General features: G+C 39.6%; 1 protein-coding gene across 4 annotated transcripts in view; it reads left to right on the plus strand.

Annotated features, from left to right (window-relative positions):
* Positions 1-24,663, plus strand: part of FBXW11 (F-box and WD repeat domain containing 11) — a 140,088-nt gene that overhangs the window by 31,301 nt on the left and 84,124 nt on the right. For 2 of the 4 annotated variants that reach the window (XM_011987708.1, XM_011987707.1), the window contains exon 2: positions 17,373-17,474. The exons of the other annotated variants lie outside the window; for them this stretch is intronic. In XM_011987708.1, the coding sequence (XP_011843098.1) occupies positions 17,373-17,474 (102 nt within the window). The remainder of the gene's footprint in view (positions 1-17,372; positions 17,475-24,663) is intronic. 4 annotated transcript variants of the gene reach the window in all.

The following is a 24,663-nucleotide window of genomic DNA, read 5'->3' on the forward strand; positions in this document are numbered from 1 at the left end:
GGTGATTAATTTTTGCCCAAGGTCACGAAGCTAATAAAGTGATAGATTTTATTTACTTATTTTACATTTTATTTATTCATTTTTACTATAATGCCTATGCTCTTTCTCACACCAGCTTGGGGTAAGAAAAACTCTTCTGATTATTCGAGAGGCCCCGCCTCTATAATCACCAAGTCTTAGCCAGCAGCACTCAAGAGAGCCTGAGGCTCAGGAGCAGCAGGATCTCCAGGCTGTGGCTGGCCAGCAGCAGATTCTCAGCATTTGGGGAGATTGAGAAGAAAAGGGGGAAGCCTTGACTGCCCCTGCCTAAACTGCCTCTGTAAACTCTCATGCTCCTCTCTTCCTTGTTCTCCCAGTTCCATTCTTTTCTAGTGGCATATGGCTTCTTTTTGGAGTTTTAGGTTGATTTTTATCAGTAATTTCATAGCTATTGTTTATTGGATGCCTCTTTTGATATAGCAGTTCTTATACCTCTCCAGCCATTTAAACAGCTGACTCTTAGGTTATATAACTTGCTTGAGGTCACATAGTATTGCTGGGCGTGGTGACTCACGCCTGTAATCCCAGCACTTTGGGAGGCCAAGGCAGGTGGATCGCTTGAGGTCAGGAGTTCGAGACCAGCCTGACCAACACAGTGAAACCCCGTCTCTACTAAAAATACAAAATTAGCTGGGCGTGGTGGCGATCGCCTGTAGTCCCAGCTACTTGGGAGGCTGAGGCAGGAGAATCACTTGAACCCGGGAGGCGGAGGTTGCAGTGAGCTGAGATCATGCCATTGCACTCCAGCCTGGGCAACAAGATCGAAACTCTGTCTCAAAAGAGGTCACATAGTGTTAGACCTGGGATCTTAACGTACCTTTGCATGTTTTTTTGACATTGATCTGTCTCTCTCTGTTTTAAGAGATGAGGTCTTGGTATGTTGCCCAGGCTGAAGTGCAGTGAATATTTATAGGTGTAGTCATAGCACACTGCAGCCTCTAACTCCTGGCCTCAAGTGATCTTCTTGCCTTAGCCTCTTGAGTAGCTGAAACTATAGGCATCTATAGGCATAGGTTACCATGCTCGGCCTCTTCCTGTTTTTTTTTTTTTAGTTTCAATAAATTTATTTATTAGGGAACCTTATAAACAATTAAAATCTATAAAATCATGTGTTTGATGTGCTACCTGTATATATATGTGTGTGTGTGTGTGTGTGTGTGTGTGTGTGTATGTATTTATTTTTTTACTTTTGAGACGGAGTTTCGCTCTTGTTATCCAGGCTGGAGTGCAATGGCGTGATCTCGGCTCACCACAACTTCTGCCTCCTGGGTTCCAGTGATTCTCCTGCCTCAGCCTCCCAGGGAACTGGGATTACAGGCATTTGCCACCACGCACGGCTAATTTTGTATTTTTAGTAGAGATGGGGTTTCTCCATGTTGGTCAGGCTGGTCTCAAACTCCTGACCTCCGGTGATCTGCCCACCTCAGCCTCCCAAAGTGCTGGGATTACAGGTGTGAGTCACTGCGCCCGACCTATGTTTTTACAATATAGATTTAAATTAAACATATAGCTATGAAACATTAAAAGAATCTTCATGTACCACCAAAATTCATCTTGAGTACCAAACTTTGGGAAACATTGCTGTCATCTCCCCTCTTAACTTGTTCCATCCATCTATCCATGAATAGTTCAGTATGTTTCTGTAAAAGATAAGTACTCAAAAACTTAAAAACATCCACATATATACATATCATTCCATTATTTGCATCTAAAAAACTAATAAATTTTAAATATCAAAGTGTTCATATTTGCCTGTCTCATAAATATATTTTAAATTAATTGTCTGTTTTTTAGAACAGTTTTAGATTTACAGAAACTTAGAGAAAAATTGAGTAGGTTGTACAGAATTGTCAATCCCCCTTAGCTCCGCCAACACACCCCAGTTTTCATTATGATTAGCATTTATGTTAGTGTGATACATTGTTACAATCAATGAACCAATATCAATGCATTGTTACTAACTGAAGTCCAAGATTTATTCCGATTTCTTTAGTTTTTACTTAATGTCCTTTTTCTGGTCTATGATCTCATCCAGGATACCATCCTTACACTTTGCTGTTGTGTGTCCTTAGGCTTCTTTTGACTATGATGGTTTCTTAGACTGTCCTCGTTTTTTATGACCTTGACTGTTTTGAGGAGTACCACTCAGGTACATTCTAGGATGCCCTCTATTGGAATTTGTCTGCTGCTTTCCTCAAATTATTGCTTTAGGTTGCCTTTTGAATTCAGGATTCAGATTTAGGTCACAGATTGCTTAGAGTGAATAGTTTCTTATATCTCTTTGAATCTATAAAAATCGCCTCTCCCATCTTTTTTTTTCCTTGCCATTTATTTATTGAAGAAACTAGGTTGCTTATTTGTTCTGTATAACTTCACACTTTCTGGGTTTTGCAGATTATGTTCTCATTTGGTCTACATATTTTGTTCCTCTCTGTATTTCTTATAAATTTTAGTGAGATCTAGAGGTTGGTTAGATTCAAGTTCAGTGTGTTTTTGCCTCAATTAAAAAACAGAATGAAATAAAACACAAAACCTGTGATCTTACCACTGTACCACAGTACTCTCTCTTTTGTGATAGTCTGTATTCTTTCCAAGTAAGCAGTCATTGAAGACACAGCACTTCTGTGCATATGCATTCTTCTGAGTTAAAGCCCACACAGTTTATTTATGATAGAGAGTGAAGCAATAACCTGGCTGCTGGAATGTCTACAGGTGGTTGTTACTTTTGCCAAAGTCAATGATGACACATTTTATGTTACTAACAACTGGTATTAAAGTTTTAGTCCTAGCCAGGTGCGGTGGCTCACGCCTGTAATCCCAGCACTTTGGGAGGCCGAGGCGGGTGGATCACCTGATGTCAGGAGTTCAAGACCAGCCTGGCCAACATGGGGAAACCCCGTCTCTACTAAAAATACAAAAATTAGCTAGGCGTGGCAGTGGGCGCCTGTAATCCCAGCTGCTCGGGAGGCTGAGGCAGGAGAATCGCTTGAAGCTGGGAAGCGGAGGTTGCAGTGAGCCAAGGTCGTGCCATTGCACTCCAGCCTGGGTGACAGAGTGAGGCTCTGTCTTACCAAAAAAAAAAAGTTTTAGTGCTATAGTTTTAAATTTTTTTTTTTTTCAGACAGAGTCTCACTCTGTTGCCCAGGGTGGAGTGCAGTGGCATGATCTTGGCTCAGTGTAGCCTTGACCTCCAGGGCTCAAGTGATCCTCCTACTTCAGCTTCCCTAGTAGCTGGGACCAGAGGTGTGCACCACCACACCTAGCTTGCTTATTTATTTATTTATTTATTTATTTATTTTTGTAGAGATGAGGTCTCATTATGTTGCCCAGGCTGGTCTCGAACTCCTGGGCTCAAGCAATTCTCCTGCCTCAGCCTCCCAAAATTCTGGGATTACAGGTGTGAGCTGTCCAGGCTGGGATGCAATAACACAATCTCAGCTCACTGCAGCCTCGACTTCCCAGGCTCAGGTGATTTTCCTACCTCAGCCTTCTGAGTAGCTGGTGCTGCAGGTGTACACCACCACGCCCAGCTAATTTTTTGTATCTTTTGTAGAGACAGGGTTTCACCATGTTGCCCAGGCTGGTGTTGAACTCCTGCGCTCAAGCAATCCACCCTCCTTGGCCTGCCAAAGTGCTGGGATTACAGGTGTGAGCCACTGTGCCCAGCCTCTCTATAGTTGTTAACTTTCAACTTTTCCCTTTTTCTCAGTTCAAAATGTAATAACTTTTTTTTTTTCCCTTCTCACTGTCTGCAAAAATGTAATGACTTTTGCTCCTGGCAGCATATACACAAACCTTAGTTTATTTCAGAAAAAGGATTTGAGTGATTACAGTGACATATACAGTGTAGGAAGATTAAAAACAAAATAAGTAGGGAAATGAAGATGAAAGGAAAAATAGGACAAAAAGATGAAGTCAGGGGTAAAATTACATACAATGCATGGACAAAGGGTCTTAAAGGAGGGCACAGATGAGGCTCTGCTTGTGATAGTAGTACTCTGTTTCTGCAGTAGTTTGTAAGACTTTTGTAATCTCAGATGATAAATATATTCCTTTGTGAGAAGGTCCAGAGTGTTGTTTTCTGTCCATATTCATGTGTACACATGCAAAAAGCATCTGTAAACCTATAGATTGACTTCATTGTTGCAGGTGTTTAGCCGTAACTATTTGCTGTTAAGACTGGATGCTTTCAAGTGGTACTTACTGACAGCACAGTGTGACAGATTTAGAGGAACTAGGCTAGAAAAATATTTTAAGAACATGGACAAAATGGTCTTTAAGTCTGTGAAGTTCCTTTCAGCTCCAGCATTTAGTGAAATTCCTTGCTTCAAGTCGTGAGAACTCCCTTTTTCGAACAATGTGAAGGGAATCAAAGACATCCTTGCTGTGCAGCAAGCAGCAGGAGTCCCTTACTCTAAGGCTGTCCTAGCCCTTGCCTGAAAGACAAATTAATTTCTTAGAGCCCAGTGGACTGTAAGGCACACATTTTATTTTTATTTGAAACCAAGGTCAGCTTAGGATATAAGAACAATGAACTATGTGAAGAAGAAGAGCAAGTGTAAACTTTACTGTAAAATAAAGGGATGATAAAATGTGCCACTTTATATCTGTTAGCTTTGACAACTCACTTTTCATGCTGTTCTTAGCTAAAGAAGCAAAATTTTTATTACCATTGTTTTCCAAATCTCTGTGTGGGTGTATGTATATAAAATTGAAACACTACTAACTTGGAACATGTGTTTATTTTGTGTAGGGGCCCGTTAGGTCTTTGAAAATAAATGCTGTATGTATTCAAGAAATGAGCAGTGTTTATAAAATAGTAGAGGGCTTGTTTAAATGATGTAAGGTTTGAATTTGTATTAGTTTGTTCTCACACTGCTATAAAGAGCTGCCCAAGACTGGGTGATTTATAAATATAAAGAAAAGAGGTTTAATTGGCTCACAGTTCTGCATGACTGGGGAGGCCTCAGGAAACTTGCAAGCATGGTGGAAGGGGAAGCAGGCATGTCTTACATGGCGGCAGGTGAGAGACGAGGAACTGTCAAATGCTCGTAAAACCATCAGATCTCCTGAGAATTCACTCACTATCACAAGAACAGAATGGGGGAGACCGCCTCCATGATCCAGTCATTTCCCACCAGGTCCCTCCTTCAATGTCTGGGGATTACAATTCGAGATGAGATTTGGGTGGGGACATGAAGCCAAAACACATCAGAATTCAAAAGACTTTTTAACAGGGTCAACTTTTATTCTGCAGGTACTTATGCAGAGCTCTCAATGAGACAAGTAGCATGTTAGATGGACTTTCAAAGTCTTTGGATGTGATAGGTCTACAACAGATGTTAAAAATACCACTAATTAAGCCAGGCTTGGTTGCTCATGCCTGTAATCCCAGCACTTGGGGAGGCTGAGGTGGGTGGATCGTTGGAGATCAAAAGTTCGAGACCAGCTTGGCCAACACAGTGAAACCTTGTCTCTACTGAAAATAGAAAAAATTAGCTGGGCGTGGTGGTGCACACCTTTAGTCCCAACTCTACTCGGGAGGCTGAGGCATGAGAAACACTTGAACCTGGGAGGCAGAGGTTGCAGTGAGCCGAGATCATGCCACTGTACTCCAGCCTGGGTGACAGAGCGTGATTTTGTCTCAAAAACAAAAACAAAAACAGCTACTAGTTAAGTTTTAATACTCTTGAAGGCAGTGAAACTGCATTTATTTAAAATGTTTCATACTTTAGGAATTTAGCCATCTTTTTCCCTTTAGCAAACCAGGAAATAATTTAAGCAATATGGCTTTATTTGCAGAAATAATTTTTAATACCAGAATATATAGTTTTGAGAATTTTTGTCTATCAAAGCATTTAGTATACTTGATGTTTAGTAAACTTTTTAAAATGAATAAGCAGTTTAAAATGAAAAAGATAAAATAGAAATATGATGTAGTCCGACTATGATTGCGTCAAACCTTTATTGAGAGAAGATACATTTCTCAGGTCATCTTCCAGAAAGTGGTATCTCTTCTTAGAAAAAAATGAGAATGTTCATTATATCCGGAGAAAAGTTTTCCCTTCCATATATTCTTTTTTTGGGGGAGTAATGGGGGACAGAGTCTCACTATTTTGCCCAGGCTGGAGTGTAGTGGTGTGATCTCAGCTTACTGCAACCTCCGCCTCCTGGGTTCAAGCGATTATTCTGCCTCAGCCTCCTGAGCACCTGGGGTTACAGGCATGTGCCACCACGCCTGGCTAATTTTTGTATTTTTAGTAGAGACGGGGTTTCACCATGTTGGCCAGGCTGGTCTCAAACTCCTGACCTCGTGATCCATCTGCCTTGGCCTCCCAAAGTGCTGGGATTACAGGCATAAGCCACCACGCCCAGCGGCTTCTGTGTGTTCTAATGTTCTTTTAAAAACATAGTCAACTTTGCCCTCTCAAATGAAAGTAGGGTAAGGATTTTGGCTTGGTATAGTAGAGGACAGTCAGGATCTCGTGTACATATTTCCAGAAATTCTCTGATTAAAGTCTTTTGACTCATGATGGTGGGTAGAAGGAGCAGGAAGCGGTGCAGCCGGCACCAGTGTCTTAGATGTTAGGAAAGGGGAAGTAGGAGTAACTAAAGGTGCGGACAGGGGCACTAGTATAAATGAGAGCAGATGTCTCTCAGTTCCTAGAAAATGTCTAAAAAACAAGTTGGGTTTTTAGTTTTGTCACCTGGAAGACCTCTCAGATGTCATGTGGTATGGACTATGTACCGTCACATATTTTGAAGTGGTAACTTAGAAGACACCTTACTTAGGAGTTTTCTGACTTGAGATCCTCTGTTAGCTTTCTAGAAGCCACAGGCATTGAAATGAATGGAGGATAGTGTCTTTGTTACCTCAGAGTGCAACCAAATTCTTACAGCTGTCCTAACCCTACCTGCTCTCCACCTTCATTAGGAGAATGGTCTACTACAATCAGGGGGCAAGTTGTTATGATGAGATCCCAAAGTAACTGTGGAAATGCCAGTATTCTGTTTAGAGGTGGCGCAGAGGAGAGGGAATTGAGAAGTTTGAGTTGTCAGTTGTATGGCCTCATCTGAAAAAATATGGCAGCCCAAAAGAATAAAATAAAAATCACCTGTATTTAATTCCAGATTTTTATTTATATCCATCTGTCTGTATATATCTGTATCTGTGTCTCTATCTATCTATCTATCTGATTTTTCTTGAGACAGGAGTCTTGCTCTTGTTGCCCAGGCTAGAGTGCAGTGGTGTGATCTTGGCTCACTGCAAACTCCACCTCCCAGGTTCAAGCGACTTTCCTGCCTCAGCCTCCCAAGTAGCTGGGACTCAGGCACACACCACCACACCAGGCTAATTTTGTATTTTTAGTAGAGACGGAATTTCTACATGTTGGTCAGGCTGGTCTTGAACTCCCAACCTCAGGTGATCTGCCCTCCTCGGCCTCCCAAATTGCTGGGATTACAGGCATGAGCCACCGTGCCTGGCCTATATATATATTTATTAAATGAACATGGGATCATAATATAAGTCCTGGTTTGTTGCCATTATTCACTTAGTGTTTCTTGAACTCTTTCTGTGTATTGTAACTTTCTTTCTACATATTAAACTTCCTTTAGTGTGTATAAATATATTCCTACAGCATGATTTGTGTTTGGCAGAAACACAGTATTTTGTCTTATGGGTAATCCCTAATCTGTGGAACCCGTCCCTTTGGTTGACATTTTCCTTTTGCTATTATGAACAGTGATGTGAATGACATCTTCTTGGCTATATTTTTGGACATTTCTTTATTTTTTTCTCCTTGATACAATTTCTTACTTGTGAAATTGATGAGTCAAATGATGTGCATGAGTTTCAAGTCTTGACTATGTATTGCGGAGTTGCACACCGGAGATTGTATCAATTACACAATTCCACTCCCATCAGCAATATAGATGAGTGACAGGCAGATAAAATTTGAAAATAAATCATGGAAACTTGCTGCTCTACGGAGTTTAATGTCAGGCAAAGGAAGTGATGGGCAATATAGATCAGGGAAGAAAGCAGGGATTTTGGAGTCAGATAGAGTGCAGTTCTGCCATTCTTGACCTCTGGCAAGTGATTTGATGTCTCCGGTCCTTAGTTTTTCTCATCTGTAAAACTCAGCTGCTTGTTTGGCCAGAGGTGGTATGAGAGTTTATGAGTACAGTATAGCCATAGGGTACTCACTTTGTACCCCCTCCCAATATATCCTTCTTTGTTAATGTTATTTAACATTTTTATTGAAAAAGGTTAAACTTAGGGTCGAGAGGTCTCGCCCTAGTCCTGAACAACTTTCCTAGTTGGACCACAGCTGCCAACCAACGAAGGCCTAGATGTACTTAGGTGTTAAATTATCTCCAGGCTCAGGATTTATGAATCTTGGAGAAACCTCATTGGGATTGGGTTCAGACTGATTTAACCTTGAGCTTGCTGGGGGATTCTGTTCCCCCTTGGCAACTGAACCTCAGACTGGTCCTAGCACAACTGAGGATCCATGTGGCTATGCCGGAAATAGATTATTTGGTTACATCCTGTTCTCTGTCATGCTGCTTAGAATAGAGATTCCACTTCCCACCTCAAACATCTAATTCTTTCCTCCTCCAGCTTCTGTAAGAGCTCTGAAAAACCTGGTGACATTTTTGAGTCATGGGTGGTGGTTGTAAAGTGGACAAGGATGATTTTTTTTTCCTTTGGATTTCCTGAGGAATAAACCGTTATGATTTTGATACTCACTGCTGTTTCCAAGGGCCACTAGGTGAAATATTTTTGTAGCACTTAGCATTTAAACACATTTTAAACTGTAGGTGTTTAAGATGGACTCAAAATTAATTCCTGGTAAAAGAATATGTTTTTATTTAAATTATGTATTGGTTCGTTCTCATACTGCTGTAAAGAACTATCTGAGACTGGGTTATTCACAAAGAAAAGAGGTTTAATTGACTCACAGTTCTGCAGGCTTAACAGGAAGCATGATTGGGAGGCCTTAGGAAACTTAAAATCATGGCTGAAGGCAAAGGGGAAACAAGCATGTCTTACCACTCCGATGCAGGAGAGCCAGCAAGAAGGGGGAAGTTTCACACACGTTCAAGCAATGAGATTCCGTGAGAACTCACTATCGCGAGAACAGCAAGGGGGACGTCTACCCCCATGATTCAATCACCTCCTACCAGGCCCCTCCCCTGACACGTGGGGATTACAATTCGAGATATGATTTGGGTGAGGACACAGAGCCAAACCACATGAATATGTTGTGAACTACCCCATTAAAAAAATAAATTGTCAAGTTACTGTTTATAATTAGACAAAATAAAGCATCACTTAAAGTTACACAAGGTAGTAGTAAGGTATTAATGTGAGTACTAGGTGGTCGTTGGAGAAAAATCCGAAAATATGGATGAATAAAAATTTGAAGAGAACATTTCTCTTCATCTGTCTACCAGAGAGATTACAGTGAAGATCCATTTTAGTTTTAATGCTTTTGGGTTCTGATATCTTTTTTTTTTTTTTTTTTCCCCCGAGACAAGAGTCTCACTCTGTTGCCCAGGCTGGAGTACAGTGGCACAATCTTGGCTCCCTGCAACCTCTGCCTCCTGGGTTCAAGCAATTCTCGTGCCTCAGCCTCCTGAGTAGCTGGGACCATAGATGCGTGCCACCATGCCCGGCTAATTTTTTGTAATTTTAGTAGAGATAGACTTTCACCATGTTGGCCAGGCTGATCTCAAACTCCTGACATCAAGTAATCCCCTGCTTTGGCCTTGCACAGTGCTGGGATTATAGGCATGAGTCACCTTGCCTGGCTGGGTTCTAATATCTTAGAATAATTCAAGATGAAAATTGTTTGGACATTAATTTAAAAAAATTATAGTAGTGCTTAAGCAAAGTTTGGCCTCTGACTTTGAGACTTTTGGGCTGTTCTTCAATCTCTAAAAACTTGGTAGATAGTACATTTTGGTTTTCCTTATTCTTCTCATCCTTATTTTTTTCTCCCCTCTCTACCTACTTCTCTGCATCCCCTTTTCTTCCCTTAACATATATCCCAGCCTGAATATACCTTGTGGTATAATATTATGACAAGAATATAATTCTAGAATACAGTTGCTAAGAATTAAAATGTAAACTTTTTTGGTTACATGTCACATGTTTGCTATCAAATTGTGTTATAATAAAATGCCATTATAAGGAAAAGAAAATAATTTGCTCATTAAGGTAATGGGCCAATATTCAGTTCTATAAAAGGTTATAAAAAATGCCTTTAAACTGTGAGATAACTTTTATTTTACAACCTGATTGCTACATTGTGATTCTTGGTTTTAAAAACAATGATTTATGTTGGTGAAAGTGCTATTTCTTTTAGGTTGCCATCAGACATTAACAGTGGAAGCCTAGGTTCTGAATTTTAGAAGACTCTTCTAAATGCTTTGTGGCTTTATTTTAATTACAAACACTGCTGCTTCTTGAAAAGCAACAGGCTGAGAGACGAGACACAATAGGATAATTCCTAAGTTGGATTAACTTTAATGCTTAGTTTATTTGGCAGTCTTCAGCAGAACTGAATGGGGACTCTAGCTGTCAAATCCAGGTTTAGAGAGCTGGAGTTACGTATCTCCCCCTGAGCCCACGTACTGTCTGATTCTTCAGGATTCCCAGTGGAAAGGGTATTACTGCCAAATGGTTACCATGAAATGGATCTTTTATTTCTCTTCTTCATCATTATCATGGCACTCTTTGATATCCTATCAGTGGGGCCTGGTGGAAGTTTTGTGGTGGGCGGGGAAAGGACCTAGACTGAGTATGAAAATTGGTAAGGGCTAGACCTTGTGTCTACTTGTCGTGCCCATCTGAAAGAAATTGCATTGGTTGTAAAACAAAAATGAGCTGCTATCTTGTAGGTTCTCTAAGAGACTTACCCTTCTTACTTCTCTGCAAATCATGCTTGGCTGCAGCTGCCAGGGGTCATTCCTTTGCTTAAAACAGTTTAATGGCTCTCATCGTTGTCTGTAGCAGTGATTTGAATATTAAAATTTTGGATGTCTCACTTAAAGGAATTTAACACGTTCAAAACACTCTTTCTGGTCTTTAACAAAATCCATAATATAATATCTATAAAAAATCCTTGGTTTTTGTACTATCTGCTTACACTCTTTATCACTGGGTTATTGTTGAGCGGACTTCTTTTATCGTTTGTGGCAAATATTCTCCACATATTCTAGAAAACATGGGATCTTTCTTTGATTCTGGCTTGATTTGGCTTGGGTTTGGCTTGATGTTATGCTTCACTCCTTACCTCTTAGTCTAAAAACTCCCATCCCCTGTCCACCTCCATCTCTGTGTTGCGCGATCTGCTTCTGTTCCTCTCTGACAGATATTGTACAAACTGTGTATGTGCTGAGTTGCAGGAAAAAAAGTCATACACATTGATGTAAAATTGGATGACATTGCTGAGAAGTATTGAGCCAACTGCTGGTGGGCTGTAGCACAGAGTTTAAGACCTGTTGTTCTACAGGATGAAGTCCCAAGTTTGATAGAACGGTGTAAGAGAGACGTCTGTTTCGCCCCTCCCTCTCTCTCAAATTAAGCCTTTCTCATCTCACACTTAAGTATTTTAATGCTAAATTAATTGCAGATACTTGCATAGGATGTTTCATTTTTTACCTCTTTGAGTTTGCTTATGCTATGTATTCTTCTTGGAATGACTTTCTCTCTCTTTTTCCCCTGGCTGCCTCCGACTTACCTTTTATGAATTAGTTCAGGCATCCTCTTCCTTTGAGTGGGTTAAGTTCATATTTGTGTGTGTATGTATATATATGTGTGTGTGTGTATGTGTATGTGTATTTACATTGTAAGTTTAAGATTCCCTCCTGTGAACTCCTGGAGGATAAAGAGAATGTCTTAATTGCTTTACTATGTGCAGATAGATACAAGTTGAGATAAGTTTTTTGCTTAATGGAACAGTATATTTAAGCCACTCAACTTGGTTACTTCAATCATGATGACAGGAGTGAGAAGAAGCTGGTAATGATTCTGTGGGAAGTGGATTAAATAAAAAGATTGGTGGGGGGGAGTTATAGAAAACCTGTAATAAGGCAGATTTCTAAATCAGAGGTTATAACATTAGAGAGATGATTAACATAAAATACCTCTTTGGAGAACTTTTAAAAGAATTGCTTCTTTGAGAAGGAATCAGGGCAGGAGATTCAAAACAATCTCATCTAAAAACAGACCGAAGTTAGCTTTTGTGAGTTCTTCAAGTGAGCCAATCAGAATACAAGGTGCCTGCAACCACTTTTTCCTTTTGATTTGTGGTTCCTATGGCAATAGGAAGAGAGCCTAGGACATTTTACTCCTACCTCTTTTAATAAACTTTTTGCTTTTGAAAAATGCCAAAAGAGATTATTCTTTTTGTCTTTAATGACTTATAGTATTTCTCAGCATAGTGGCTTTGATTTAGGTTTTTTTTTTATTATACAGTGGATATGGCAAAAGTAATAAACACTGTCAGCTTCCCTGGCTAATATTATTTTCTTCAGCTATAGAACCTATAAATATACAGTCTAATTAGGTATTAGCTGTTAATATCACAACCCATTATGAATCATTTCCTGTTCTCTGTGAACAACCCTAAATTAGACTATTGATCATTACAAGTAGCTAAATAAGAAATTATAACAAATGTATCTTGGCAGTTTTTGACCCTCCAAAGTCTTCTGTTAAGTATCCCCACTATGATCCTCCTGGGTTGTTTCTCTTGAGCTCAAGGCTAAAGTCTTAAGAGGAAAGAGGCTTAGTGTGTATTGTTGTTGGCTTAGTAAGCAGGTCAATAAGTGTTTGTTAAAATTGGTAAATACCCATGGTATCAGGGGTATTCTTCAGACATATTTTAGCAATATGAAAGAACACTGTTCACTTAAAAAGAAAAAGGACAATCGTCTGTCCTGTGAATTTAGCTAATATGAAGGAATCTTTTCATTATTCAGTTAAGCAATCATCGATAATAGTTATTCTCGAATGATCAACATGGGTTTCCAACCATGTCCCTAAATTAAAAATTTGAAGGTTCAAGAATCACAGCCAGGAGCTCATGCCTGTAATGCCATCACTTTGGGAGACCAAGGCAGGCAGATCACCTGAGGTCAGGAGTTGAAGACCAGCCTGGCCAACATGGTGAAACCCTGTCTCTACTAAAAATACAAAAATTAGCTGGGCATGGTGGCAGGTGCCTGTAATCCCAGCTACTCGGGAGGCTGAGGCAGGAGAATCGCTTGAACCTGGGAGATGGAGGTTTCAGTGAGCCAAGATCATGCCACCACACTCCAGCCTGGGCAGCAGAGCGAGACTCTATCTTAAAAGAAAAAAAAAGAATCAATTACTGTTGTGGTCTTAGCTGTATTTTAATGCTGTTAGGTTGATGAGTGTGGAACTTTTATTTTTATCCATTATTTTCAAATTGAATCAATGTCCTCCTGATCTATTAGATCTAAGACCTAAGAGGAACCTACCTTGTTTTGGCTAGCAGGTACAGACTTTCTTACTAAAAGGTGGGTGTATTTCCTAGAATAGCATTTTCTGTTGAGTAGAGACAATTTTTGAGCAACGTGGCTGGTCACTTAGCTTCAAAGTAATTGTTGAGTGTGAAAGTAAGCAGTTGTAATACCTTTTAACCACTGTCTGTGCTCTTACCAAATGGAAAATAATACTCATCTTGAAACTGGAAGTTACCAGTTCTGGGATGATCTGAGAGTTGAGACTTCTGATTAGTAGATATTGGCAGTTGCATCACACACCGGCTTGGGTGCTGCCTAGGACTGAGCTGTCTCAGTGAAAAGTACTCTTGCCTCAGACCTGGGTTGAAATCTTAGCACCAACCCAGCACTATGCGATTTTGGATAAGTAAATTACTTCGTCTCTGAGCCTGTGTTTCCTCTTCTGAAGGGGAAAGTAATGTCTATTGTGTAGGATTATGGTGAAAATGAGATGAGATATCCTTTATAATGTATTTAGCATGATGTTGGCATCCAATAAATACTCAAGAAACACTGGCGTCATTCTTTATATCTTACAGTATCTACCATAGATACTATGAAGAGAAAATCTTGGAAATCTGACTCTCAGAGGGTCTTTTAAAAACCTTTTTCTGAATATACAAGTTAAATAACCAGCTTCAAAAAGCTTTGAAATGTCAGATTTCTAATAAATGGCTAATATTTTAAAATCAAGTTCACCAAAAATTTTCTTTATGTTGATTGTTTCCCACATTTTTATGCGTATTGATTAAATCATTAAATGGTTAAAAAGCCTTGGTAATATCACTATTTTTCTAATTTGGATTTAATTGCTTCACCTCTAATCTAAAATCAGCGGTGGGAGGTTAGACTAAATAGTCTTTAAAATGCCTTCCTGTTCTCACAATCTGATTTTTTTGATTTACTGAATGTGAAAAATTACCTTTTAGAAAGTTTTAGATTCCAGGTTATTAGCAGAATCTAATCAATACCTTATGCTTTCATGGTTTGTACCCTTTGAGGCAAATACTATCAGCCCTTGCAGAGGGAAGCTGACTTTTTACTGAATAAGTAAAAATTGATTTACATACGAGCTTTCATGTTAATTTGATATGAGTTGCTGAATCCAGATGTAATCCTTTTGTTGTTGTTGTTGTTGAGACAGGGTCTCACTCTGTTGCCCAGGCTGGAGTATAGTGCTGCGATCTTGGCTCACTGCAACCTCCACATTCCAGGCTTAAGCAATCCTCCCACCTCAGCCTTCTGAGCAGCTGGTACTATGGGTGCGTACCACCATACCTGGCTAATTTTTGTATTATTTGTAAAGGTGGGGTTTCACCATGTTGCTCAGGCTGTCTCGAACTCCTGGGCTTAAGTAATCCCACCACTTTGGCCTCCTGAAGTGCTGGGGCTGTAGGTGTGAGCCGCCTTACTTGGCTAGGTGTAGTCCTTAAACTCTCTTCTTTGCCCATCCACTTGTGATGTATGCTGATGTAAGTATTCTTTTATTAAACATGGATGAGACTGTCTCTGGATAGAGAGTGTTTGTTGTAGTGGAAGAAAATCAGCTTGCCAGGTTTAATTTACTAGTCCTAATTCTGCCATCAGTTATCCCTTATTCCCCTGCACCTTGGACAAGTTGCTGGGGTTTTTTTTTCTTTTCTTTTCTTTTTTTTTTTTTAAAGGCAGTCTCACTGGGTCACTCAGGCTGGAGTGCAGTGGCATGATCTTGGCTCACTGCAACCTCTGACTCCTAGGTTCAAGCAATTCTCTTGCCTCAGCTGGGATTACAGGTATGTGCCACCATGCCTGGCTAATTATTGTGTTTTTAGTAGAGATGGGGTTTCACCATGTTGGCCAGGCTGGTCTTCAACTCCTGACTTCAAGTGATTTGACTGCCTTGGCTTCCCAAAGTGCTAGGATTATATGTGTGAGCCACTGTTCCTGGTCTATGTCATTGTTTTAACAAATTAGGCTCTCCTTTCCTTTTTAATTAAAAAATTTTTTTTCTTAATTGAAAAAAAATTCCATGAGACTCTGCTTGATATCTCTTTCCTGATCATCAGTTTCCTCATCATAAAATAGAATAATACCTATTTTACAGGGTTATTGTGAAAGTTTACTATTTCAGCTGTCTAGCACATAATAGAAGCTTGATAAATGGCAACTACTTTCATTATTTTATGCAAACATTTATTCAGCATCTTCTGTGGTTGGCACTCTGATATGAAAGTGTTGAGGCAACAAAATTTGTGTATCTGGAGTTTCAATGATACATTGCCACTGTATTGGCTTTGGAATAAAGGCACACCTTGGAAGTGTGTCATTTTCATTGCTACCAGAAGGCTGCTCAATTTTTAAATTCCATTTGGTTCCTCTGATTTTGTATTCCTTAAATACCTTTTCTGAGTAATCTCAATATTCCTTGTATTATAGGTGAAATGTAGAACTAGTAAGTGGCAGATACTAGATAGGAACCCAGGTCTCTCTGATGTCAAGCAAAGCTATCTTTGTCCATATTGCAGTTGGGTGATCACAGAATTTATCCACGAAACCAGAACACTTTTGAGAGTGAAAGTTATGAGGGGACAATAAGTGTCATCCAGGACTGTCTTAGGCAAATGAGGGTGTTTGGCTATTCTATTTATAGCTAGAACAAACAAGTTTATGAGCTTGGGTCCAAGACTTCTGGGATGTTTTGGTTGAACCCAAACACTCACCTTTAGTTTTTTTGTTTACATGAGTATTGATTTTGCCATAGTAAATTAATTGACTTTAGATCTGAATGATTGAACAGTGTGGTCTAATGGTTATTAAGTTTACATTATGGTCTAATGGTTATTAAGTAGTAGCCATAATACATGTGTTCATTTTTATATTTTACTTTTTTTCTTAATTCCTTTAAAATCAGCAAGCTTTTAAAAGAGGATGGGAAGAGGTAAATGAAATAAGCTTTTTAATTCTTAGTCATGTCAGACGAACTTTGTAAACAGAGTCTAAAATGAAAATCATAACATTCCAATGTTTTTCCTTTGGGAAGATGGAAATGTGTTGACACTGAAAATCAGATGCATTTAAAATCACCTCTTTTATTGCCTTTATCTATCAGTCTGTCACCCATCTTTCTTGTTCTTTTTGCCTTATTCTTTAGGTCTCCTGTTCTTTTACCTTAGGGAGGTGCACAACTTGACTCACATGATAAAAGTTGGGGTGATTTAAGTTTTCACAATATCAGCATCATAGTCTTGTGGAAAGAGTGTGGGTTGTGGTAGCAGACAAACCAAAGTTTGAAATTCTGGCTCTCCCCTCCTTTGTTGTGTGTCCTTTTGCCAATCACTTAACCTCTGAGCCTCGGTTTCCTTACAATCATATGAGGATTGGAGAACAAATGTAAAGTGCTGGGCAAATAGTAGGTCCTTAAACAATGATGACAATTATGGTTATGTGATATGGACCAGAAACTGTGGCATTGATGAAATTATAGTCAACAATCTCACCACTAATCTTGTTTTGCACTCAGACTTTCACAGTTCCCTTTGGTGGGTTTTTGTTTAAACATTCTCTCTCTCCCTCTTGATTCTATTCACTGTATCCGGAAAAATTAGTGGTTGGCAGCAGAAACCTCCTTTCCATAGAACATCAAGTGGGCCCTCCCCCAAGGTTTCAGTAAGTTGTCTGGGACCATCCCTAACCTCCAAATTGCCAAGGGTGCACCCCCTGCCCCAACTAACATTCAAGTTGCCTGTGTGAAGGAGTGATTTGTTGCGGCCTCTAACTGCTTCTTCTCTTCCTTCCTTTTTGTCATCCTGCAGTGTTCTGTGCCAAGGTCTTTGTGGCTAGGCTGCGCCAACCTGGTAGAGAGCATGTGCGCACTGAGTTGCCTGCAGAGCATGCCCAGTGTCAGATGTCTCCAGGTGCCTTTCTTCTTTCTTGTTGTAAATGTGTTTTTACGTATGCCATGAACATTTGTTGAAACTTGCAGTAGTGTGTTTAATCCAATGTTAAGTCTGCTAAATGTTCTGTGTAACCCTCTGCTTTCCTCTAGCCTGGGTGCCCCACATGGAGGAGTTAGTACCAAGAGGGGCCCTTCTGAGCAAACGGGTCTTTGGCTGGGCCCTGTCCTCCCCTTTTCTGCTCCTGCTTTTTACTCTTTCCCCCTCACCTTGAGGTTGTAATTCTCATGTTTAATAGTTGTGCATGTGCCAAAAAAAAACTCCTGACATTTTCCATTTGGCTACCTTTAACAGTTCTTTGTTGAGTTGGGAGGGTTTCGTAATTAAAGTGGTGATTTTTCTATTTTGAAACTCATCCTTTTGGCTTGCTTTCTCTCCCCTCTTCAAAAAAGGAGCGGGGAGGGAATCACTACTGGCATAAAGCCTCAAATTGAAGTTTATAAAGATCATAGCTTTATGCTGCCAATAATTTGTCAGTTTGGGCCACTTCCCAAAGACCAGATCTGACACCTGTCCTCAGGGTCCACCCAGTTTTCCAGGCCGAGGCCGGCAGAGAATTCCACAGATAAAAGTATAACTTTTTGGGGGGTGGTTGGGAAAGGGTTGCTGAGGATAGAACTGTTAGCAGGAGTGCAGCTGGTGACCCTCTCTTGTTGGGGTGACTTCTAAGAGAGCCAAGGAAGAAAACATTATAGCTTTATTTGTGAAGCTCTGTTTAGAGCAAGCATGTGTTTAATTAAGTATGGTTTCAGTAGCAATATTCAGTTTTCATCACTGCATATTCCAGACAGTTTGATATATCTTTAAAAAGCTATATTAAATTCCTGGCATCCGGTTGAGACTGTCCTGTTTTAGGAAAACTGTAAAATTAGGCATTGAGTTAGAGGGATATTATTGATGGTATGGATGCCTTCACTGTTTTCAAGGTTATCTTTCTATTCATGTTTACAATTTTTAAATGGAGCTGGGGAGCCAGGAAGGAGGAAAATGTTCTTCATATTGGGGTCAGGCATTTTATTTACTTATTGGCAAACATTCAGAGTAGCACTGGTGTGGTTATTGATTCAAATTGCTTTCTTTGGAAAATGGTACTGGAACCTCACTAATACAGTTAACTGGAGAGCGAGTTCAATGTAAGGCCCAGTTGTCTTTAGATTCTGTATATAAAGGTGGGTTACAAGTCTTACCTTACAAGAACAGGGTGCTTCAGTGAGGCTCAAAGTGTAATGAATATATGTTTACTTTTGGAAAAGCAGCTTCTGTGCATGCGATGTAATTTTAACAAAAATGTTCTTGGAATGGCAGCCATTATTGCATGTGCTCTCCTTGATGCTATATAATGGATATTTGCATTATTATAATAGGTGTACATTTTTGTCTCCATTTTTCTGGATTAAAAGGCATGTTACAGTTGCTTTTTAGTAGGCTGACCCAGTTTTTTGCAGAACTGGAAATTCAAGAAGGGGAAAAACTATAGTTGTTAGTGAGGTCTTGAAGTGCAGATTCTTTTTATTGCATTCAGTTAAAAGTAATTGGCCAATGGAAGGCATCATTCAATATATTTTAGTAACAGTATTGTGAGTTCTCTGGAGGTGGGGTGAGTGGGAGGAAGTACGGGTTCTTACCTTGTTGAAAATGGAAATCCAAATTTGTTAAAAGTTCCTTGACTCATCTTTCTTAGTGAAACTCACTTAAGAAGAAAAAAAAAAGATTTTTTTTTTTTTGCCTTGATTGGGCCTTATTTCAGTGAGTGGAGCAATATTGTCTTTAGAGATGTGTAGAGTATTTTGTTTACTTAGGTTTAATTTTTGCTAGTATATAATTGAGGGTATGCAGCACAGTAAAATGAACCAAGTACTCAACTGATTGGCATTAACAAATCATTACTCTGTTTTGTTCCACATGTGAATGGAAAGTAAATGTATTAATATTAATGAGCCTGGAAGACTTCCTTCCTCTCTACTCATTTAAGTATTACTTTAATGCCAGCATTTCTCCCCTTTACCTCCAGTCTCCAAACAGTGCTAAAATTTCGTATCTTAATTTGGGTTTGGGCTCTCAAAGAAGTCCTGTTGCTTATATGCTACATCTTTGGTTTATTGCCAAGATGACTCTTCCTTTGCACACCTCTTAGCAACCTCGTATTAAGCAGGCCTGAGAAGAGAAGGAATAGTTAGGCTACCTGGAGAGAACAGAGCCTAGTTCTTTCCTGGTCTCTGAAGTTCCATGAAAGAATTCCCCTTAAAATTGTCACAGTGGACCCACTGATAGTTGCAACTTGAGCCCATTGACCTGTCTATATGACTGTATTTTAGTATACCTTTTGAAAAAGCAGGAGGGAAGATAGTACTTGCCTTAGGCATAATTTACCTACTCCAGTTTCTGCCATCGTTGAGAAGGGAAAATAGATACCAGAGACTTAAAATTCACTCATTACTGTTACATGGTGCTTCACATATATTAGCTTTATGACAACCCTGTGAGGTAGGTAGGTGTTCTTATCTCCAATTTTCTGATACGGAAACAGTCTGAGGTGACTGTTTGGCCCAAGATAATGTTTACATAACTGTAAAGTTACTGGCATATGAATCACATACTTGCCTGATTCCCAAACTGGTTTTCTTTCGTCTACTCTGGAATGCTGCTTTTGTAGTTTTCCATGTTAGTTTTATTTGTAGAAACCTCACTATTGATACCTGGTGTATGGTTTATTTAGTTATTAATATTATTTATTTGAAAATAAGAAAAGAAAAACCTGCCAAATTCCATAGGAAAAAAAATTGCCATTCTTTTTGCCAAAATGAGCTCTCCTGAATCTTACAGCTAGTGAGGTTCCTGAGTGGACTTTCTGCAAACTTAATTCCATAAATATTTACTGAGCAATTGGTATGTGCCAGGGCCTCTATTGGATATCTCTGAACCAAGCTGAACTGAGTCAGTATTTCATTTGCCTCAGATGTCCTGATTCAACCAGTTGATTGTTATAGCAAATAATCAGGAATTCAGACCATGTGGATTATAGATTTGCCCAGATTCCTGTGGCATGAGAATCATACCAATGTTAATAATAGTATCTATCATTTATTTTCCACGTTCTTTCTATGTGTTGGACTCTAGGAATTGGATTATCTCATTTGATCTTTTATGGAAAAGTTATCTATCTTGCCATTTTTGTATATGAAATTGTAGAGGTGAATTGAGCTGCCTAAAGTTACACGTTTATTTAAGTGACGGAACTGGGTTATGAACATAATCTGGATGACTGCAAAGTCAGTGCTCTAGTTACCAGTCTGTAGTGACAACTGCCATTTTAACTTGCAACTGCCATTTTTAGGTTGAAACAAATTCCCCTTAATTTTTAGAGTTAGAAATTTAAAGCCAACATACCAGTGATGTAATAGATTGGCAAATTGTCTTGGGAATGTCATTTGCAACCTCAGCTGGGGGATAGTGTTAGTGATAAGCCTTTTGCTGGAGTAGGACGGATTACTTGGAATGACAGTGAGGCTCATGTGAATTGAGTTTGAGTGCCTCCTTCCAAGCTCTAGTGCATATAGTGCTGGGCAGTAAGTAATGCAACTTCTTGACAGCTGCCTTTCTTGTTTCTTTTTTTACTTGTAATAAGTGTAGTGAGCCACAGTGGTCTGAGAATGCCACAGAACTTACCACAGCTTTTGATATAAGAGGATATTTTTTAGAGGAGGGAGATAGCTTGGTAGAAAGAACCCTGGCTTTGGTGCAGACAAACTTCTATTTTTGTCCTGTTCCTACTACTTAGTGACTCTGTGATCCTGGGCAAGTTACTTTATTCTCCTGAACCCCAGTTTCCTCATCTTTAAAAATCATATAGGGTTTTTATGAGGTAGAGAAACAAAATTGCCACCTCTTACTGATTCTTACTCCTGTGGGGGATGAAATCAATTTTTTTTTTTTTTTTTAATTTACTTGCTCCTGGTTCTCTATTTAAGAAGGAATTTCAGTCTTACAGTCTTAGATTCCAGGGGTAGGTAAGGATTAGCTGAAAAACCATGCATATGATAAGGCAGCTTTTGTTCAGGGTCGGTCTGTCTTAGGTCAGACATGGCTGTTTGAACTCATTGCCTCTTGTCTGTTTTCTAATGAGCCTTAGGGATTTGTCATTTCTTGTTGATTATCCTAATTACCCTGTAGCACCCTGGGTCTGATAATGTGAACCTTTTGGTTTGCTCAGTGATAGAATTTGTAGTATTTTATAAACACTAAAACCTACATTTTTGGCTGAGAATAGTGGCTTACCCCTATAATCCCAGTGCTTTGTGAGGCCCAGGTGGGAGGATTGCTTGAGGCCAGGAGTTTGAGACCAGTCTTTGCAACATAGCAAGGCCCTACAAAACATTTTATTTTTGTTTTTTGTTTCTACAAAACAAAATAAAAATTTAGGTGGACATGGTGGCATGCACCTGTAGTCCTAGCTACTCCGGGAGCTGAGGTTGGGGAATCCCTTGAGCCCAGGAGTTGGAGGTTACAGTGAGCTATGATCACATCACTGCACTGCCGCTTGGGTAACAGAGCAAGATCCTTGTCTCTAAAACAGGGGTGTCCAATCTTTTGGCTTCCCTGGACCACACTGGAAGAAGAAGAATTCTCTTGGGCTACACATAAAATACACTAACACTAATGATAGCTGATGAGCTTAAAAAAAAAAATTGCAAAAGAAAAAAAATCTCATATTTTAAGAAAGTTTACGAATTTGTGTTGAGCCTCATTCAAAGCCGGCCTGGGGGCCTGTGGGCCATGGGTTTGCTCTAAAAAATACATAAATAGGCTGGGCGCGGTGGCTCACACCTATAATCCCAGCACTTTGGGAGGCAGAGGTGGGCAGATCACTTGAGGTCAGGAGATTGAGACCAGCCTGGCCAACATGATGAAACCCCATCTCTACTAAAAATACAAAAATTAGCCGGGTGTGATGGTGGGCGCCTGTAATCCTAGCTACTTGGGAGGCTGAGGCAGGAGAGTTGCTTGAACCCAGGAGGTAGAGGTTGCAGTAAGCCGAGATCATGCCACTGCGCTCCAATCTGGTGACAGAGGGAGATCCCGTCTCAAAAAAAATATATATATATATATATACACACACACACACACACACACACGTGTATATGTATACATGATAAAAAACACATCTTTCCTCTTTATAAGAAAATTTACAAAACAGAGTTTCAAAAAGAAGAAAAAGTCCATTGGTAGCCTGAGCACCTACCACCCAGAGAGAACATTTATTGCTATTTTAGGGCCTTACTTCCTCCTATCTATTTGGTAGGGAGGAATCCATCAAATTGTGCAGTTCTCTGTGTTATTCTGCTGCTGCTGATTTTAACAGTGGTATTTTTAATGCCCTGTGGAACCCCAGCTTGACTTTGGAGTCTCTAGAGGGATAAAGGAGGGCTAGCATAGTGCGACTCCTACTTCGATCTCACTTAGGATGGCTCCGGATTTATCTATTCTACTTAATGGGGCTCTTAGGAAGATTTCATTTTTAAAATTTTCTTCTTATAGAAATAGCTAAACACACAAAAATAAGAGAATTATTCAACTTAACCTTGAACAATTTTCAAAATTATGCTAATCTTAAACTTTTCTTCAATTTTGTTTTTCCTGGGGCATTTTAAAAGCAAATCTAAAATGCCTCAAAGTTTTACAAACCACCGTTTCATGCTAGCATTTAAAAAATTTTAAACAATCTTCAAGAAATAAAAATAAAGGCCAGGCATGATGGTTCACACCTGTAATCCCAGCACGTTGAGAGGCCAAGGCAAATGGATCACCTGAGGTCAGGAGTTTGAGACCAGCCTGGCTAACATGGTGAAACCCCGTCTCTACTAAATATACAGAAATTAGCCAGGTATGGTGACATTTCATCTACTCGGGAGGCTGAGGCAGGAGGATCACTTGAACCCGGGAGGCAGAGGTTGCAGTAAGCTGAGGTCAAGCCGCTGTACTCCAGCCTGGGTGACAGAGCAAAACTCCATCTCAAAAAAAAAAAAAAAATTAAAAATAACCTTTTTAAATAAAGGTTATAGCAAGACATATAAAGTTTCCTTTGACCCCAGGTCTCACTCCCCAAAGTATCACTTATCGGTTTCCCATTATCCTTTTAGACTGAAGCTTTAAAAATATGAATATAACCATATTATACATATTATTTTAAAATTAACATATATTGACCATCTTTCCATATCAGCATATAAAACCAAATAGAACTCTACATCATAGGGCTTTAGCATTTTTTTATTTTCAAAAAAATAGCCAGTTTTCTCTTTTTTTTTTTTTTTTTTGAGATAGGGTCTTGCTGTGTTGCCCAGGCTGGAGTGCAGTGGCAGGATCATGGCTCTCTGCAACCTTGACCGCTCAAGCTCAAGTGATCCCTCCCACTTCAGCCTGCTGAATAACTGGGACCACAGGCATGTGCCATGCCCAGATAATTTTTCAGTTTTTTGTATAAACAGGGTCTTGATATATTGCCCAGGTTGGTTTCAAAGTTCTGAGCTCAAGTGGTCCTCCCAATTCAGCCTCCCAAAAGTGATGGGATTACAGGTGTGAGCCACTGAGCCCAGTGTCTAGTTTTCCATTTGAAGGGCCTTTAGACTACAATTGGTGGTGTTTTTTTTTTTTTTTTTGGAGGGGGGAGTATTATAGGCACTTCAGTAATTTCATTGCGTATGTATCTTTAGGCTTGTATGATTTTGTCTGTGGAATAAATTCCTAGGAGTGTAATTGCTTGGTCAAGGAATATCAGTATTTTATTATGACTTAACTAAATTATATAGAGAAAAGTTTGGTAATCTCTCCCTTCCAATTCCTTCCTCCCCACTAAGAAACGAATGGTAACATTTCATTGTCTATCATTGTATATTTGTTCTCTTTGTTCATAGGAGGATATGCAGTTTGACAACTATGGGGATTCCCTCATTTAAAAAAAAGTTTGTTTTAAAATTAATTAATTAATTAATTAATTAATTTATTTTTTTAAGACAGAGTCTCACTCTGTTACCCAGGCTAGAGTGCAGTGGTGCGATCTGGGGTCACTGCAGCCTCTGCCTCCCAGGTTCAAGCGATCCTCCTGCCTCAACCTCCTGAGTAGCTGAGAGCACAGGCGTGCGCCACCACGCCT

The sequence above is a fragment of the Mandrillus leucophaeus genome, unplaced genomic scaffold (genome assembly GCF_000951045.1).
Source record: "Mandrillus leucophaeus isolate KB7577 unplaced genomic scaffold, Mleu.le_1.0 Scaffold314, whole genome shotgun sequence".
Taxonomy (NCBI): Eukaryota; Metazoa; Chordata; class Mammalia; order Primates; family Cercopithecidae; genus Mandrillus; species Mandrillus leucophaeus.